At 39.1% G+C, this 18,823-nt stretch overlaps 1 protein-coding gene across 1 annotated transcript in view; it reads left to right on the top strand.

The window, feature by feature from the left end:
- Positions 1–18,823, top strand: part of SLC25A13 (solute carrier family 25 member 13) — a gene marked incomplete at its 5' end in the record, with an annotated part of 178,291 nt that overhangs the window by 20,945 nt on the left and 138,523 nt on the right. The window contains 2 exon segments of the mRNA XM_081079534.1: positions 6,084–6,137; positions 13,697–13,839. Coding sequence (XP_080935660.1) covers positions 6,084–6,137; positions 13,697–13,839 — 197 coding nt within the window.

An 18,823-nucleotide genomic window follows, 5' to 3' on the forward strand; every position in this document is an offset into this window, starting at 1 on the left:
TGTTGGGAAGGTGAAGAAACAGACTTCAGGTTGAGCTCTCAGGAATGACTTTTAGAGCCTCACAGCAGAGCAGGCCACCAAGGGAGCAGTTGCTTCTTGTGCAGTCATGAAACCTCTTGCCAAATGGGGAGTATTTCAGAACCATGCTGACGTGGGCAGGAGGTTGCCACGGGAAAATCAGACCCTCCCAACACTGGTGCTTGCTGGCAGAAACAGCAGGAACATGGCCCCTAACTTCCAAATCAGTGTCTTCCAAAACTTTGTCTTCCAAATCTCCCTTACCTTCATCTGATAGCACCTAAACCACTTAGCTGCAAGGGAGTCTGGGAAGTGTACTTTTAACTTCTTTGCAGTGCAGGAAGATACAAGGAAGAAGGGTGGACCCCAGTTGTTAGGTCACACCCAACAGTGTTTTCCATTGGGATTCTGGTCCACCTACTACACTTTCATTCTCAGGTACAAAAGACCATGTAGGAACATTTCTCTCTCCCCCTCCTTTTACTGCTTGTCACACTGTATACTTGCATGTGTATACATGCACACCCTCCTCTACACCCCACAGTAGCCTGCTTTTGATGAGCTGTCTCTTCTTTTTATTTCATATCTAAGGTAAATAATTGTTTCATGACAGTAAAATTTTCACTGTAAGCCTGTACTTGTCTTCACTTTCAGACCTTTTAGGTTTGGGACGGTGATGGGAGAAGTATGGCTGAGTGAAGGTTCTGTTGTGCAGTTGGTGAGTTGGAAGCTGAGGTTGGGACCCTGGATTCTAAGCTAGTGGTTCTCATCCCAAAACATTAAAATCTCACGGGGAGCTTTAAAGGTGCCCATTTCAGAGATTTTAATTCAATTGGCCTTTGGTAGGGGTTGAGCCCCTCAGATGACTTGAATATGCAGCTGGGGCTGAGAACCTTGGTCCTAACCAGGCAGAACTGGACATTAGCTAAAGCTGTGGTGCTTAAACTTTAACAGGACCAGGATCAGCTGAAGGACTTGTTAAATCGTAGGCTGCTGGGCTCCACCTCCAGAGTTTCTGGTTTGGTAGGTCTGGGGTCTGGTGTGAGAATGGACTTTCTAGAAGTTTCCACGTGATGCTATTGGCCCAGAGACCACAATTTGAAAACACTGGTCTAAAGGGAGCTACTTATTTTCATTCTAAAGATCTGATTTCTACCCACCTGGAAGGAGTTTTTTGATCAACATTTTTGGAGTTTCTGCTTTGTTTCCCTTTGCCGGAGCTGGGGATATGGAGGACTCAGACCCCTTCAATGAGGTCATGGTCTTGCATCTCTAGAGATGCCCAATATACAATGATAGCTTTTGTTTTCTTTACATTTCCTTCTCCAAGTTAGTATCCCATGTTTTATGTAGGGTTTCTTAGGTTCTTCCTAACTGCCCTCTGTTAGACCTGTCTATCAACTATGTTGAGTACACAAGTCTCTACCATTGTGATGTGTTAATAAGCTTACAGTGGCAGCTTGGTTCTTGTGTAAGAAAGCCCGTTTTAAAAATACATCTACATATAGAAAAACCTTTCCTAGTGTGTCTGTGGGGACAGAGTCCCAGAGAGCAGTTTCCAGGCTCTCGGCCTCACGTGGAGAGGTGCTAACTTGGGTAGTAGATGGCCATCAGCTGTGGCTAATTGACCTTCAGCTATAACCAGTTAGCCAATTAGCCACTGATATAACTGCTGTGGCTGCGCTAGTGAGTTGGGAGTCGAGTGAGTCGGTCGGGTGGTTGGCAGGCAGCGAAGCGGACAGCAGGTTGCAGGTCGTGTGGATCCAGCCTCCAATGAGTATGGAGTGGTATGACTCCCCTATCCATGGCTCTGTGGGTGTTCCTTTTTGGCCTCACCAAATTCTGCATTCTTATGTGGGGAGCAGGACTAGAGGCCCCGCCTGATGCCCCGCATGACAAATGGCACAGCGAGCAGGGTCCCCCCGCACAACAGTCTCCCTTCTTTTGTTGCTATAACTCAAAATGAGAGTAAATTAATTTTTCCTGAAAGATATCTTTCTGGTTCTTCCTGCCATGCGTCCTGCTACTCCCTTTTTAAAACCAGTCATGGAAGTTGTGTTATTGTTGGTTCTTTTTTATGTCTAGGATGTACTTAGCTGGTGTATATGTTTTGCAAATACTATTGATAACCTGTTTAAACTATTGTATCTAATGTTTGCTTTGTCAAAAATTTTACATAGTCAGTGAACCTCAAATTTTGCCCTGTGGAACATAGATTCTTGAAATTGACCTGAAAATTCCATAATAAATTTAAATAAAAGTAAACTCTTAATTTATGGAAAAACACATATAATGCATAGTTTTTCCAATTCTAATCCCCACCCCCCTTTTCCCCTTAAGTTTAACGTGGTGTGAATGTTACCTGCTTGAGTATAAAATTCTCTGTTGCATTGATTTAAGTAGCAAATAATAATATTTCATAGTCATTTGCCAAGAACCCTTTTCTTTCTTGGTGATCCACTCCCTAACTATGTTTGAAAACCAATTACTATATTTAACATTCTTGATATAAAAATTTTGTTGTAATGGTGGGATCTATTCTTAAAAATGCAAATTCAGAAGGAGTAATGATGAAATCAGGCAATTAGGTTGTAAGAATAGTAGCTGTAACTATTTACATGCTTTTAGTATATGAGAAAATACATATAACAAAGAAAATCAGCCTCTGAAAACAATCTAAAGTTTGGTGAATCTTCTACAGCCCAGTGAACTAAGGCTTGTCAAGTGATTCACAGTGTATGTGCTGTTCTGATTTGGCTTAAAAAGGGAGGCTACATTTCTGTGGTTCCCTCTTTCCAGTTCATAGAACTTCCCGGGTATTGGTTTTTCCGCCAGGTTAAATTCATCTCAATACATCTTCAGAATCCTGGCACTTCTAATTGTAACTTCATGTTGTCTTCAGCGAAGCTGTCTAAGTATTCTTCACTGCAAGTGGTACCAAAACAAGAAGATAAGAATGGGAGGTAGAAGAAGAAATGGAAATTCTGAATAGCTGCACAGCATTGGGGAAATACAAGTAGATGGAGGCCAGGAGGCTGGTAGCAATTTTTCTCATTCTATCTCCTATTGAGCCATAGTTACCTATGCTTCAATAGAACATACCTGAGACCTAATACAGATTTTTAGCGGGCCTCAGGGAAATTTCATAGTAATCATTAACCATGTGATTGGAACTTTGGGTCTGTTTTCAAGAAGTAGCTTTGGATGGGGCTAGGATAGCAGAGAGAAGGAGTTGTTAAGAAGACCTCCATGTGTGTTAGGGTGAATGTTTTTGAAGACCCATGAGTTGCTTCCCCCTCCCTCCTCCTGATTTCAACCTTCTCAAGCTATAAGCCAGGTTACTTATCGCTTAGACATTTTTAGGGGTAAGCATTGTGGAATATAAACCCCTTAGGAAAAATAATACAAATAATGTATATCATTTATTGAGTACTCTTAACTGTTGGGGGTTTTTTGATTTAAGCACTTTATGCAATTGTCTCCTATCACCCCTCTAACCATCCAGGACTTTCCATTTTATAGGTCAGGAAAGTAAGGCTGAGGGGTCAAGAACGTAGCTCAAGGTCACATAGCTAGTGAGTTTAGAGGTCAGGCTTGCCCCCGATGGAGAGTGGTCTGACACTAAAGCCATGTTCTTAATCACAGCACTGGATGGACACAAGAAACTGGTGGTGTTAGGAGAAATGGGGAGATTCTCGATTTCTAGGCATGTACTATGTCAGTGGTTCACATAACTAAGGTCAGTTTGAAACTGCCTATAATGTGGCTCAGTGGAAAGACACAGTGAAGTATGGAGGATTTGGGATCTGATCTCAAACACTTAGAAATGTAAGTACACATTGGTGCTTAATCTGACTTTTGAGGGAATATTTGACCCTTACTGAGCCTTGCTTTCCCCTTCTGGAAAATGGGGCCAATGATATGCTCCAGTTGAGTCTTAGATTTGCTGTGACGATTCAATGAGGTGATAGTCATGCTTCGAAAACAATGAAATGTTCTATACGCATTAGGCAACATGACTTACAAGTGTTGGGTCACTGTATAAATTGTTTTCCCCTGTGGGGGAGACCTTGGGAGAGTTAAAAGCTTTTGTTTCTTTCTCTCACGGAGGTGTAGCCCTGGTGGTGAGCACTGAATGTGCATTTGGGGATCAATAAGCGGAAGAAAGCTGTGGGAATTTGGGGCAGGAGAAATTCAGTCGGAAAGAGCATTGCCCAGGGACAGCTTTATGAAGTGCATGGCATAGTGAATTAATTAGATTTTAAAGGATGTGGTATTCATACAGAGCAAGAATAGTTCACTTTGTGGAAACTTTCCTTTGCTTTTAAAAGGAAAACCAACTAAGTACCGAGGGTCACCATATGCTTTTTAGAAAAATGTTACTTAACGACTGTCTTGAGATGTGGAACTTGAAGGGACTTTCTCTGCTCTTAAAAGAAGAGGGTAGAGGCATTTGTATGCTCTCCCGTCTTCTCCAGGAGTTTGTCCTACTCCATCTTTCTCGGAATATAGACCTGAAAGGGAATCTTCTGCAGCCTTCAGGTCAACACTAGCATCAATCTTAGGTTGGTTAACATTCTCTGTTTTTCCTCCTTAATTGAACAGCAAAAGAACACTAACTAATTCAGGATTTTTAAAAGGTCACAAAATTCTTACGGATAAAAATAGCACTGGTGGTTACAAGTACTCAGCTGAAATTAAAAGAGTTATCAGTCTTGCTCTGGGAAACAAGGTGACCAACCAACAGGTTTCAAAAGAGTACCTTTCCCATTCCAGTGATTAGTTAAGAAAATTATTCCTGACAGTGGTGGGCAAAGGAGCTCAGGCAGTTACACATTTAGAGACAGAGAACCCATTGTCCAAAGATCTCAGAAGAGCCTTTGCAAACACACAGAAGGGATTTAGAACAATTTGCATAAATCTCCCTGTGGATAGCGACGTGGCTCCGCTATTGGGGTGGTTCCAAGAACCCCTCCTTGGCTGTATCACGGGGTGACGCTGTGCTTGGTGAGAATTCAGTCTCATGACGGTTTTGCCAACAGGACTGGGTGATGGGATGCTGAATAAGCCCACTGTTGGGTTCCACATAAGGACTCTTTTGTGTTGGCCTTGGGCAGCCATGTTCAAGTTTGTCTTGTTTTTTCCCCAATGATGTTTTTGGATTTTGTGGGCTGGAGAATTAAGCACAACACCTATTCTGAGCTAATCTGTCAAATTTTTCTCTTGAAAGGTAACCATAGCCCCTTATATTTCTAGATTGTGGAGAATAATAGTTGGACCTTTGGAGACTTCTGATTTCTTAAATTAAAAATCAGGGAGAGGAGACTTTGCTTAGCATGCCCAGATAGCTAGGCATTCACGCCTGCTCGTGGTAGAACTGTGAGAAGTAATTCCCTTCTGTTTGTTAATATGATTTCCCTAGTTAACTAACTTCTTTAAGAATTATGTTCTCTTGCATATTTAAACAAGTTATACGTTAATATTTAATATTTCCCTATGAAAGGGTATGGGTCACTCTGGAGTGTAGTTTTAAAATGCCAGATGGTTACAAATCCATTTCAATTTTTCTTTTTTCTTCTTTTTGGAAAAAAAAATTCACACATATGTATATATATATATATATATATATATATACACATATATATATGTTAGAAGGTTATATATATGTATGTGTGTATATATATATAAAAAATTCACACATGTATATATATATACATATATATGTTAGAAGGTTATATATATGTATGTGTGTATATATATATACACATATATATGTGTGTGTATATATACATATATATATATATATATATATATATATATATATATATATATGAATACATATTGGGAGCTTTACGGGTTTCTTGTCTAGAATGTTAGTGTCTAGAAGCCACATAAGGCATCTAATTTAAAATCCAGGGAGTAATTTATGCACTGGGGAAATTTGGTGCTTTAAGTACAAAAATGAAATCCACTAATTTCTAACCTAGAGTTTATTTTCTTTCCATCGTTAGCTTGATTTCTCAGCTTTGTTCTAATAATATAAACACTTTTATGTTTATTTATAGGTGGCTTTAACCAAGAGAGCAGATCCAACTGAGCTTAGAACAATATTTTTAAAGGTCAGTATAAAGGAGTCTATTTTGTTTCTTGTTTGATTTGTGTTCTGTAACTTTTAAAGATTATTTTAAAGCAACTCTTTATTTCATTGTTACATATTTTTAAACATCCCAAAAAGTATCTTTACTTAAGACTCATGAAAGAGATCCTTTACAAATTTATCTATTTTAAAAAATGTACCAGAAACTTGTAGGTGATTGTGATGGCAACATGGTTTACATTTTAGTTTCTTTTATCTCACATGGTGTCAGGTAGTTAATTAAAAGGAGTATCTGGGGATTAAGTACCGCAATCCATTTACCTTTCCAGGGTTGACTTGTGCAGTGTGATGGCAATCCTTTTTCTCTTAAGAAGTTTAAAGCTGTTCATGAACATTTCAGTAATTATTCATCCAGAGAGGGCTGTCCTTCTCTCTCCTTGGTAAAATCACATGGTTGTTGCTGCCATCATCATCATTTCATTACAACTGATGTGGAGGCCTCAGTATGAGTAATAATAGATAGGAGATCACAACAGACACCATACACGTTTATTTTTCCTTAGTTTCTGGTACTTTCACTTACTTTGTGATATTAAGCAGTGAATGATTAATACTCTAATCAAAGTCTACCTCAGGTTCCAAACGCTTTTTTTTTTTAATTCAACTGAAATCAAAGTAGTCAAAAAAGAAAAGGCTGCTTTTGTAAAGGTAATTTAAAAAGTATATACGTGGACCTTTTCTAAACATGACAAAAAGGCAGCTGTGCTGTACATAAAGAGAACCAAGGCTTCAAATGAGAAACTTGATGTTCTACTGCTGGGTGCCGAATATATGACTTAGAAAGTGAATAATTCTGTGAGCCTCACTTTCCTCATCAAAATGTGTTACTATTAAAAAAAAAAAGTTGAGAAATCAGGGGATTTGAACACGGGATTTTTTGATATTAATTGTTATTAATTGAATTTTGGGCTGGGTAATGGTATTCTGATTATGGGAACAATAAAGGGCCCTTCTTCTCTTAGAGATACACACTAAAGTATTTACAGAGGAGAGTCTGATGTCTGAGATTTGGTTTTAAATAATCCAGTTTTGGTGGGGTAGGAAAAAAGAATGGGCAATATAATGATAATTTTTGAAATTGGGAAATGGAACATTGGGTTTATTATACTATTGTCTCTACTTTGTATATGTTTGAACATTTTCATAATAAGTTACAAAAAATTGTAAAGATTCAATGAAGAGTTTAAACTTAATAGGAATGTAACCAGCACCTGATTTGCATTAAATATTGATTCAGTATATACTTTAAATAATTCAAGCACAGAAGAGACAAAGACTCCAAAAGAAAATAGTTAAAAATATGAGCAGTTTTGGAGGAGAAGAGAAAAAGATAAATTTGTAAGGAGGTTTGGATTATATGTAAGAAAGTAGAATTTGTTCATAAATTTGTTTTTGGCCCCAAAAGGACAATGCAATATAGAGAGTCTAAGGTGGAAAAGGATTTTGAATAATAAAAGTGCAGAAAACAGAAGCTTTGTTTCTCACCTACACAAGTGTTTATTGCTAGGCATTCTGGTCCATCATGATTGAGGTGAGGTGTGTATGAAGGAACCACAGACATTTGTAGTATGTGTATCTAAGGTCCATGTTGTAGAACTCTAATGATATAATTCTGGAAGACTATTTGCAGAAGAGCATGTGAGTGGGTTGCCAAAGAGCGTAGAGAAATGGATAAAGTTCATTAAATTGAGCTGGCAAAGTCATCATCATTCTTTGAACTCAGGACCTGTCTGTTGAATGTATTTCTGTTTTCTAAACCAGTAGTAGTTGCGGGTATCCTTTGACAGGAAATGGGAACAACTTGGAGTGTCTCAATAAATGGCCCATCTTGAATCCTTACTTACTGGTCTTCTGGCATGATCCAGTGGAAAGGCTCTAGGTAAAAGCTGTGTCTACCTTTGGAGGCCACGTGGCAGCTGGTGAGGCTAGGTTAAGATCCTACTTTGGGACAACATGTCTCCTCCAACTGCTATGTCTCAATAGCAGGCAATTTTATACTGGAGACAAATCAGATTGGTCAGGGAGACCCAGGTAGGGTAGGCAGTCCATGCAGAGCTCTGGAGCGCCCTCTGTGGGGTCTCTGTGTAAGTGGGCCTGTGGGCTGGAGTGGAATCTTTGGGACCAGATCAGGAAGTGCTGTCATCCCTTGGGATGGCTAGGCCTACCTGGCTTTTGAGCGAGAGTTCTGTGACTTAGAGTCTGAGGGAATGATGTGGGGGAACCAACCCTGAAGAAAAGGGTGATCAGCAGTTTCTGGAAGGGATTGTGGATCTGGCAAAGTTTCGTGTGATCTCATCAGGCCTGGGTAGTGTGGTACTGACACAAATCCTTGGCTCAGCACGCAGAGGATCTCTTGTTTACCATCCACCGCAGACGGTGTTGTGGTGGAGGAAGAATGGGGCAAGGCGCCATGGGGACGGTGCCAGGCACGTCTCCGCTGTGGCTGGGCTTTGTAGTTAAGTACAGATCAGCCGTAAGCACTCTGTAAACCTGACTCCTTTGCTGATGCTCTGTGACTTTTTCCTGACTTTTCATTCTAATAAATATCCTCCTGTCTGTTAAACTAGTGAGGGGATTCATCTGTAGCTTGGGGCGGTGGAGAGAAGTGTCATTGTACCCTTCGGACCCGAGGGGCTGGTAGCAGGGGAGTTGGCAGCTGTAGAGATCAAAGAGAGCCAGTGGAACTGAGACATGAGGAAAGAGGTGTCCAAGAGGATGAAAGTGGACCCAAATCTGGCTTATTTTACGTTCTTTAGTTGAAATCAATTCTGTTTTTTGTCTTTTTTTGAAATTGTTAACCTGACTGGCCAGTGTTAGGTGTTGGTTTATAAAGATGTATAAACCTCAGCTCCTGCCTTTAACTATCTCACTATGTGTGTGTAAGTGTAAAACAAGAAAAATATGGTTGCTAAGCATTATATAGCATTAATTAGCAGGAAGATGATGTGGGGGCTAATTCTGTCTTCCAAGAGAGGGTCATTCAAGTTACAGTGGGGATGTTTGAGCTGTGCTCGAAGATGAGTAGGTATTTATTTATCAAATGGAGAAGGTGGAGGAGGGTTGTGGGGCAAAAGAAGACCATTCCAGGCAAAGGAACAGCATGTAGAAAGTGAAGAGCTATGAGTGCCAGGTGTTATGCAGTGGGCTGGGGTGTAGGGTCTTGGGCAATGGTCCAAGAATGGTAGGTAGGGTGGGATCTGGTGAGACAGTCCTAGCCTACGTTGTTTGAAATTTATTATGTAAGCTATTCTTGAGATAAGTGGTGGCTAATGTTTTGTCTGGATGTGGAAGCTGAAGTCTAGGTGTGGTCAGTGTTGCTTCTAACCTAAATGTTGACATGCATATATTATCAGCCTAATGCTTTTGATACTGCTTCATGTTGATTTAAACAGGTGTGTATTGAGTGCTTACAGTTTAAATAAAACACAGTGAAACTTTGTGGTGAGTGGGACATGCAAAATAGGTATAAACAGTGACCATGTCTTACAGGAATTCAGATTTTATACAGGAGACCAGATTTACAGGCAGCGGCAGGTAAAAAAGATTCTTAAGTCAGCATACTCAAGGGTCCCGTGTGTGGTTAAAGCCCATGCCACAGGAAGTGGAGGAGCGGTCCCCACGGTGGGAGTGCTCAGAGAAGGCTCCTTAGTGAGGGAACTTGACGAGACGTGGGGATGAGTGGGAGCTGGAGAGGCACGGAGGAGAGCAGCCTGGGAGTTCCAAGGAAGAGGAACGCCTCTGAGGGCACCTGGAGATGGACTTGGGAGCAAACAGCTTCTTCGGGTTGAAGGATTCTTGCTCGTTCTTCAGATGTTTATTTAAATTCAACTCTTTGCCAAGGAGTCTGCCAAGTATTACAGGTTGTGGGTGACAAAATTAGAAAGATAATTAGGAATTTGGCTTTTCTGCTCAACAGTAGGAAGCCATTGAAGGTTTTCTGAGTAATTCAGTGACCCAGGGAGGATAGGTTGGAGATTTGATTGGTGCAGCAAGGCCATGAGTTAGGCAGCGTAGGGTGTAATCCTGGTGTGAGGTCCTAATAACTTGATTAGAGTTGTGGCAGCAGGGGGGATGGAAAATGGGCAAGTAAAAGACATTTTGAAGGACTATTAGATGAAAATGACTGATCTTGTATAATGGTGAGAGAGAGCGGGTGGTAAATATGACCACTGGATATGTAACCTGGGTGCAGGGAGGTTGCCAGTAATAAGAATGGGGAAATTGAGGAGGAACCTGTTAGCTCAAGGGAGAGCAGAGGAGGTGGTACGTACTGTTTAGAAGTGTGCAGCCCACAGTAGCTGCATGCCTACAGATGTGGAAGGTAACAAGACTGGTAAAGGGACTGCACGAGGGAAATAGGCCATATTACAAATTGTAGTAGCAATATGTAATGAATTGCCCTTGGATTCTTGTACTTATTCTTTCTGAACAAAAGCATATAATACATATTTTTAAAATTTTTGTAGGCAAAATTGGAAAAAGATTTCATTCCTTTTTTTGAAAAACTTTTTTCTTATAACAAAACAGTTCATATTCATTGATGAAAATTTAAAAGGAGATTCATAGAAAGAGAATTAACTAGTGATCCCAGTAGATCTCTCCATCTCTAGCTCCATCCATCCATCCATCCAGATTTATTATGAAGAATTGACTTACACCATCCATTGTAGAGGCTAAGAAGTCCCATGATGTCTGCAAACTGGAGATTAAGGAAAACGGATGGTCACTCCCAGTCTGAAGGTCTGAGAATCAGGGAAGCTCATAATGTAAATCTCAGGTCAAGGGCTGAAGAAGTTACGTCCCAGCTCAAGCAATGGAGCAGGAAAAAAGGGGACAAATTCCTCCTTTCTTCACCTTTTGTTCTGTTAGGCCCTCCATGGATTGGGTGATGCCCATCCAACTCTGGGGAAGGCAGTCGACTTAGTATTGCGTCCATAGATTTGAATGCATATCTCATCCAGAAACACCCTCACAGACACACCCAGAAGCAATGTCTAATGTGGACATCCCTTGGCCAGTCAGGTTGACACATAAAATTAACTATCACAACTTGTATTACACTGGGTTATGCAAGGAATCCTAAAAGCCTTCCTGTTTTGTAAGTATATACTTCATCATATCAAAATTCCAGAAATCGTAAAGGAGAGAGGCTTCAGGTCACTTAGAAAATCTATTCCCAAAGAAGGATTAAATAACATTTGAAAGATGTGGTATCTATAAGGTGTGGTCCTGGGACAACCAAGAGATTAAGAGGAAAAACACTCAAGTTGGAGGATCCTTACTTCCAACCACAGACAAAAACAATGTACCAGTGGATATATTGAAACATAAAGATAAAAGGTAAACATACTTGAGAAAAAGCTATGAGAACATGTGGGTGAATATTTAGTCTTGAGATGAGGAAGGACTAGTTTCTAAACTTAGAAGTAACGGAAGAAATTACAAAGGAGAAAAAACCTACAGCGTCAATTATATTAAAATATCAAACTGGAAAAATATTTGCAACAAATATGATAGACAAAGTGGGGAAAGGGCGTATTTGCACACTGTTGGGGGAAGTGTAAATTGGTACAATTTTCTGGAAAGCAGTGTGATAATAAGTAGCAAGAGCCTTAAAGTTCCTCTCCTTTGACTCAACAGTTTCTCTTCCAGGAGACTGGCCTTCGAAAATTGCCAGGAATTTGGACAAATGTATACAAGGCTGGTTTCCTTAGCTTTATTTAAAAATGCCAAAAATTGGAAATAATCTAAATGTCTACTGGTGAGAGAAGAGTTAAGTTGTTTTAAAATAAATTAGTTATTCACTACCATAAGCAAACATAGGAATAATTCTAAATTATAGCGTCACTGTAATTAGCAGTGACATTTTCTTTATATTTCAGTCTCGCTTTTGCCTCAGGAAGATCAAAATAGAATTCTTCTACATTTCCAAAAAGCCGAATTCAATGCTAACTGAAGAACAGAAGGATTATTGGGCCATTTTGGAGCTTTTCTTTTGTATTATGCTAAAAAAATGTTACATAAAACCCAGTAATAACAGAACATTTATAAATTGCTTATTGTGTGTAGGGCAGTGCTAAGTATATTACATGATTATTGCTTTATTTCTAACATCAACCTTATGAAGCAGGTAATTTTGTTATCCCCATTTTACAGGTGAGGAACCAGAGGCCCAGAAAGTATTAGTTACTTATCTGAGGTCATACATCTAATATGAAGCAGGAACAGAGCTCTGCGTAGCCTAGGCCCAAGGGACGTCAAAGCTTGTTACTGAGCATCTAAGCAAGAGCTTATCCGTCGGGAGAATTAAAATGTAGAAATAACAAGTGACTTTTAAAAACAGTTTTAATTGGGCTTATGTCTGGGTTTACAGAGGGAGTGGAGATGCTATCATCGTACCTCATTTCATTGTGCTCCCCCATCACGGTGGCCACCATTTTGGTTCCTGTCACCCATCTATTCCTGTTCCTTGTGTAGCTCATTGTCCTCACCTCCCGCCCACCCCCATCTCCCCAAATCACTGTTCTGTCCCCAGGATCAAGAGGTACTGTACACATATGACCCCCCAAGTGGTTTCTCACATTTCCCAGTCTCGGGGGTTCTTTGGAGCAGGAATTAGCAGATTCCCACTTGTGTGAGCTGGAATGTATTACATTAAAGGCAAGACCTAGGGGAATGCTGTGAAAAAGCGTTATATGCCACCTAGTTCTTATTGACCATTTCTGCTCTAACTAGAGCAGCATTTCATACCCGCTTCCATAAAATCCCACAAGAAGCCATGCAGTTAATAGTTTATTTTCCAGCTCATACTGTTTGTTATCTTTTTTTGCATCATTCATTCCCTTGAAGCAGGAATGGGCAAAAGAATTAGGTTGTTTTCATCCATGACTTCATAATTAATGCTACTTTTGATAAAAGCTCCATGTCATTGCTAAAGAACAAGACATTAAGTTGTCTTTCCAAATTTCTGTAACCCAGAGTTTCTCCACCTCGGCACTATTGCTATTGTGGGTGGGATCACTCTGTTGTAGGGGAAATCCTGTGCGTTGTATGATGTTTAGCAGCTTCCCTGGCCTCTACCAACTAGATGCTAGTAGCATCACTGCCCCCCAAGTTATGACAATCAAAATTGTCATCAGACACTGCCAGATGTCCCCTGTGGGGAAAATAAACACAAATGGAGGGAGCTCATAGCTAGAGAACTCCACTCCAGAAAAGCAGTTTATATAGAGAGACAGCTAATTCTCATAGATGCACTTGGCTCTTAGGAGATGTTGCTGTTTGTAAGCTGAACAGTGAGGCTAAGTTGTCCCCATTTGAGAAGCTCAGGTATAAATGTCAAACTTGTTAAACTTACGTTGTTGTGTGTTTTTTTTTTTTCAAGTAATGGGAAATAACTGCCTTTGTGAAGAGAATATCATCATATCTGATATTTTATCCTTTGAATGTTTTCAGCTTTTTCAGTTATTAATGTTATGATTATATAATTTTGAAAATAAAATCTTTTATTCTTTTAAACAGTATGCAAGTGTTGAAAAAAATGGTGAATTTTTCATGTCCCCTAATGACTTCGTCACTCGATATTTGAACATTTTTGGAGAAAGCCAGCCTAATCCAAAGACTGTGGAACTTTTAAGTGGCGTGGTGGATCAGACCAAAGATGGGTATGTTTATTTTTAATTATCTCATTTATTTTTTTTGTTTGAAACAGCTTGTCTGTTGCTTGAATATAAAGTCTGTTGCAATATAAATATAAAGTCACTACATATATAACACCTCCCCACATCTTAAGAGCATTTTTTTCTACCTGTTATAATTAATACATTATTTTAGGAATAATACCTGTAAAATTTCCTTCAGTATTCTTCTCACAGTTGGGATTCTATGTGTGTATTTTTTGACATTGTTTAAAGAACTATTTATAGTTTCATAGAGCAATTGTAGTCATATGAAGATATTCCAGAGTGTTTGTATGTGTATTGGTTATTTTTCAAGGCAACTATAAAAATTGTGAGTACATGTACAACGTAGCTCTAAGAACATAACGTTTCTGTACTGTTTCTCTACTCAAATAACTTTTAAATCTAATGTGATGAAATGCCAGAGTCACAGGCAGAATAGTATGATTCCAAATCCTCATGAAAGGTGTTCTACCCAAGCTGGAAGAGGGCAACTGAACCATTAAGATCAAATAGGACATTTTGCAAAATGCCTTTGGATTTTTTATCCCCTCCCAGTCTTTGTTTACATTTTTAAGATGAGTCTTTCCTAAGCTGTGTGAGATTGCTGTTGGTTTTTATCATGAAGAGAGAGTGTTGGCTCCAAACTCTTGCTAATAACGAACACCAGTGTCCCCTGGTAGCCAAGGATAATCTACAGGAACCAGCCTTTGTTATATAAACTGTAGTAGACCCAGCCCTCTGTGCTTGCAGCTTGCCAGCACGCCCTTTGACAGATTGCAGTTACCTGCCCTTCCGGGGTGCTATTCCCTAGCGCTGAGCTTTTTCTGTTTGTGACGTGTCTGATTTTCCCACGTGCGTCAGTTTGACATACCACCTCTCGATGTACTGTGAATGCTCTCAGTTACTACCAGCACTTCCCTTTTCTTATTTATGCACCTGTTGTCCCATCTTGCATGGAAATGACCTCCTCTAAAGTGAAGGTCTTGCAGAGTGGAAGGGAATGGGGAGCAAATTAGCAGTTATACTTTCTGTAATGTCCTGGAGGATTGTTTGATTATGCCTTCTTTCTTTGTTCCAGTAGCAGTTATTTGGGTTCCTTCGGTTTTCTATCTCCACCCCAAGGCAGGGGCTTTGCTTGGTAGGAAAATAATGTCATGTATGAGTAGGCCTTTGTTCTCTCACAGGGCCTTCCTGGAGTGGTGCAGGGAGAGAGTAGGAAAATTTCATGTTAGTTCTGGTGAAGCAAGAGCTAGACGGAGCAAAGATTTATTCTAGCAAAGGTTTTTTGAGAAAATATGGTTGCTTCCACACCCTCTGTGCTCATGGTTCAGAGGAAGGATGAACAAGCTCACGTACAATATAAATTATATGACTTAATGTTTAAGATGAAATTTTTTTCTTACTTGATAGTATAAATTTTTTTTAACTACAGAAACATTAAAAGAAGAATACAATGAACACCCAGTATATGCCCTTTGCATAGAGTGACTAATTGTTAACATTTTTTCTACCTTTGTGCTCTCTTTTTACATGCACACTTTCTACATGCAAGCACACATGCACACACACACATAACTTCCTTTTGTGGCTGGACTACTTAACTGTAAATTGCAGACATCATAAGACTTCAGCATTTATCTTCTAAGAATAACAACATTCTCCTTTCTCCTACATAACCACCATACCATTATCATACTTAGGAGAATTGAATCATGTCAGGTATCTTCTAATAACCAGTCCATATTCAAATATACCAGATCTCTCCACCCATCCTCACCTTAAATGCCTCATTGCCTTTTTTTTTTTTTAATTCAGGATCCAGTCAAGTTTTTTGTATAATATTTAGGTATTATATCTCATTTAATCTAGAACAGACCCTTGCTTTTATTATTTTCTTATGACATTGACTTTTAAAATGACGGCCCAGTTATTTTGTTGAAGGTCCCATGTTCTGGACTTGTCCGATCGTTTCTTTCTGCCTGTCTGGATTCCTGTTAAATTTGGGGGTGCAGGTTAGGAAAGATTCTGTACTGCCCATTGTAGCTTCTCAGGAGGCATGCTGTCCCAGCATGGACGATGCTGAGTTTGATCAGTTGGCTAAAGTGGTGTCCGCTCGATATTTCATTGTGTAGGGACCATTTGTTTCGTAATTAGTAGATAGAATGCTTTGAGAATGTGTGGATATCCTGTTTCCCAGCAACCTTTCACCCAACAGTTTTAGTATCTGTGATGATCCTTTCCTGAATCAGTAATTACACTGGGATTTGAAAATTGGTGCTGTTTAATATTCTATCTTCTCTATTTATTGTCTACCATTCTTTGGTAAAGAAAAGCTTTCTTACCTCCATTCCCATTTCTTTATACCTTAACCTTTGTATCAGTATAAATTTAGGAGTTTATTTATTTTAAATTCAATGTGTTCATTACTGTTATTGCCTTAGATGATAAAGTTGTCCCAGTGTGGTCAATGGGTGTATTTCCAAGCTGGCTCTTGTATCCTTAGCCTTGAGTGCTCCTTGCTTTTGGCAAATAAGATGTTCTAGGCTCACTTTGGATTTTTCCTGCCTCTGACTTGGAAATCACTCTTTTCTCCAAGAGGCCCTGGTTCTTTTTAGTTGGGAGTGGTGCTCAGAAACAAAGAACTGACAACTGGCTTATTGTTACTGGGGTATTACTGCTTCTCTGACTTTCAGGTGGAAAGAGCTGGGGAAATACACTTTAAAAAAAAATCAAAAGTTCACAATGACGTTTCCTATTTCCACTTAACATTACAGGATTTTTTTCTTTGTCTTTTATTTTGTATCCGCTTCTCTCTTTCAGTGAGCATTTTGGTTCCTAATTACATTAATATATTTATGGGCATTAATTTACATAATTGTAATCTCTTCTGATCTACTTTGCCTTCTTTTCCTTCCTCATCCCCATTAACACACATACCACGCTTTTCCTCTTTCTTTTTACACATACTTTCCAAAAATACAGCTGTAAGTTCATTAGATGAAACAAGATTACATCTATAATATAATATAACATAACATGTATTTTTTCAAAAGCTTGTAACACATTTGAAATGTTAGCTTTGTTTTCCTGGTTTTGCAGACGAGACAACTGAGGCTCTCAGTGATTAAGCAGTTTGCTGCTGAAAGGTGCCCAGGCCTGTCTGGCTTCAACGATCTTGACCTTTCCCATGTTCTGAACTGCGCCCTCTCATAATCTTGTAATCCCCTTCAACCTGACATTTTCTTTCGGGTTTTGTATTATCTGTATTCTCAGTGTTTTACTGTGACAGAGAAAATATTAGACGGCCTCAATCTGTTGCTGTTTGGCTGACTTTTTTTTTCCAGTTCCGAAAACAGTATTAACAGGGAACAACTCTGTTTCAAAAAGGAAAACAACCACTCACAATCTTCTCATCTTGAGGCAGATATTTTGAACTTTTTATATCTTCCTTGCTTTGTTAACCGGCATCGATATTTTTCGTAAACGGAATTCATTTTAATTGTAATTCTCTTTTATAATCTTTCAGACTGTATCAGTCAATTTTCATATTTTTATATGCTGTTTACATTAACAATGTTAAATAACTTTATCATTTTCTATCAAGTGAATGTACCATACTTTATGAAATCATGCATTTGTAGCGTTACTTCAGTGTCTAGTTTTCTAAAATAGGTAATGTTGCAGTGAGGATCTTCACATGCATATGACATTTCCCCCTTCCGTTTAATTACTTCCTTAGAAAGAAATTAGAAGAGAAAGATTCCTGGGTCTAAGGATGGAACTGTTTTATAGTTCATCATATGCATTGTGATAATTCTTTCCAAAAGGACTGAGCAAGTCAAAGAAGTCTTCCGAGGTATTAGGTTGGTGCGAAAGTAATTGTGGTTTTTGCAGTTATTTTCAACCTTTTAAAACACAATTACTTTTGCACCAACCTAATGGTTCAGCTTACTGAGCCATAGCGAAGGGCAAGTGTTTGAGCCCCGGCCAATCTGATGTTCATGTGCCATTTTTCCTAACCCTAACTCTGACACACAGCTCCTCAGTATTTCCTGCACAAATAGGTACAACCATATATCTATTCTCAGTGTAAAACTGCGAATGCCTTCAGTTCCTCTTCCTTTCCCTTTCTTTGGAAGCGTAGCGTTTGTCAAGTTCATGTCACAAATCATTGTCCCAATCAACTAGTGTTCCTTTAAAAACATACATGTCAGAATCCCCGTGTTGGCCCGCGGAAGCACAACACGCCTGGTAAACAGTGGAGAAGCACTGGTGTGGGCCCTATTCATTGTCTGGCTGTGCTCTTTGGGGGCCTAATCACCAAGCTTGTGTGGCCAGAAGGATTTTAGTGCACAACTTTATTAAAATTTGAAAAGCTCTGTGTAGAGTGACAACTTCAGGATGTGAAAATAATGACAGCTGTGTTGACCCAGAGGTCATAGTGAACTAAATGCTCATTTTTAGGTAGGTACTAACGTCCACCAGCTGTGGTCTCTTGAGTGTACAAACCAGGGCCTGCGTATTTTAATATCTCCAGTGTCTGGCCTCTGCTTCACGTCAGTTTGTTGGCTAAACTTAGGCAAATCTACTAAGAAGGTTTTATGCCTTTATGTTACGAACACCCAGGAGTATTGGGAGAATAGACGGTCTAGTTCCTATTCTAGGTTACTCATTGTAGTAGGCCAAGTAATGGCTACCTGAAGATATCAAGTCATACCGTGTTTCCCTGAAAATAAGACCTAGCTGGATAATCAGCTCTAATGCATCTTTTGGAGCAAAAATTAATATAAGACCCAGTATTATATTATATATTACATTATATTATAATGTGTTGTATTATATTATGTTATATTATATTATATACCCGGTCATATAACATAATATAATATAACATAAAATAATATAATACAATACAATATAATATAATATATAATATAATTCTATATATTAAATATATATAAAATAA

The sequence above is a fragment of the Rhinolophus hipposideros genome (genome assembly GCF_964194185.1).
Source record: "Rhinolophus hipposideros genome assembly, chromosome: 18".
Lineage (NCBI taxonomy): Eukaryota > Metazoa > Chordata > Mammalia > Chiroptera > Rhinolophidae > Rhinolophus > Rhinolophus hipposideros.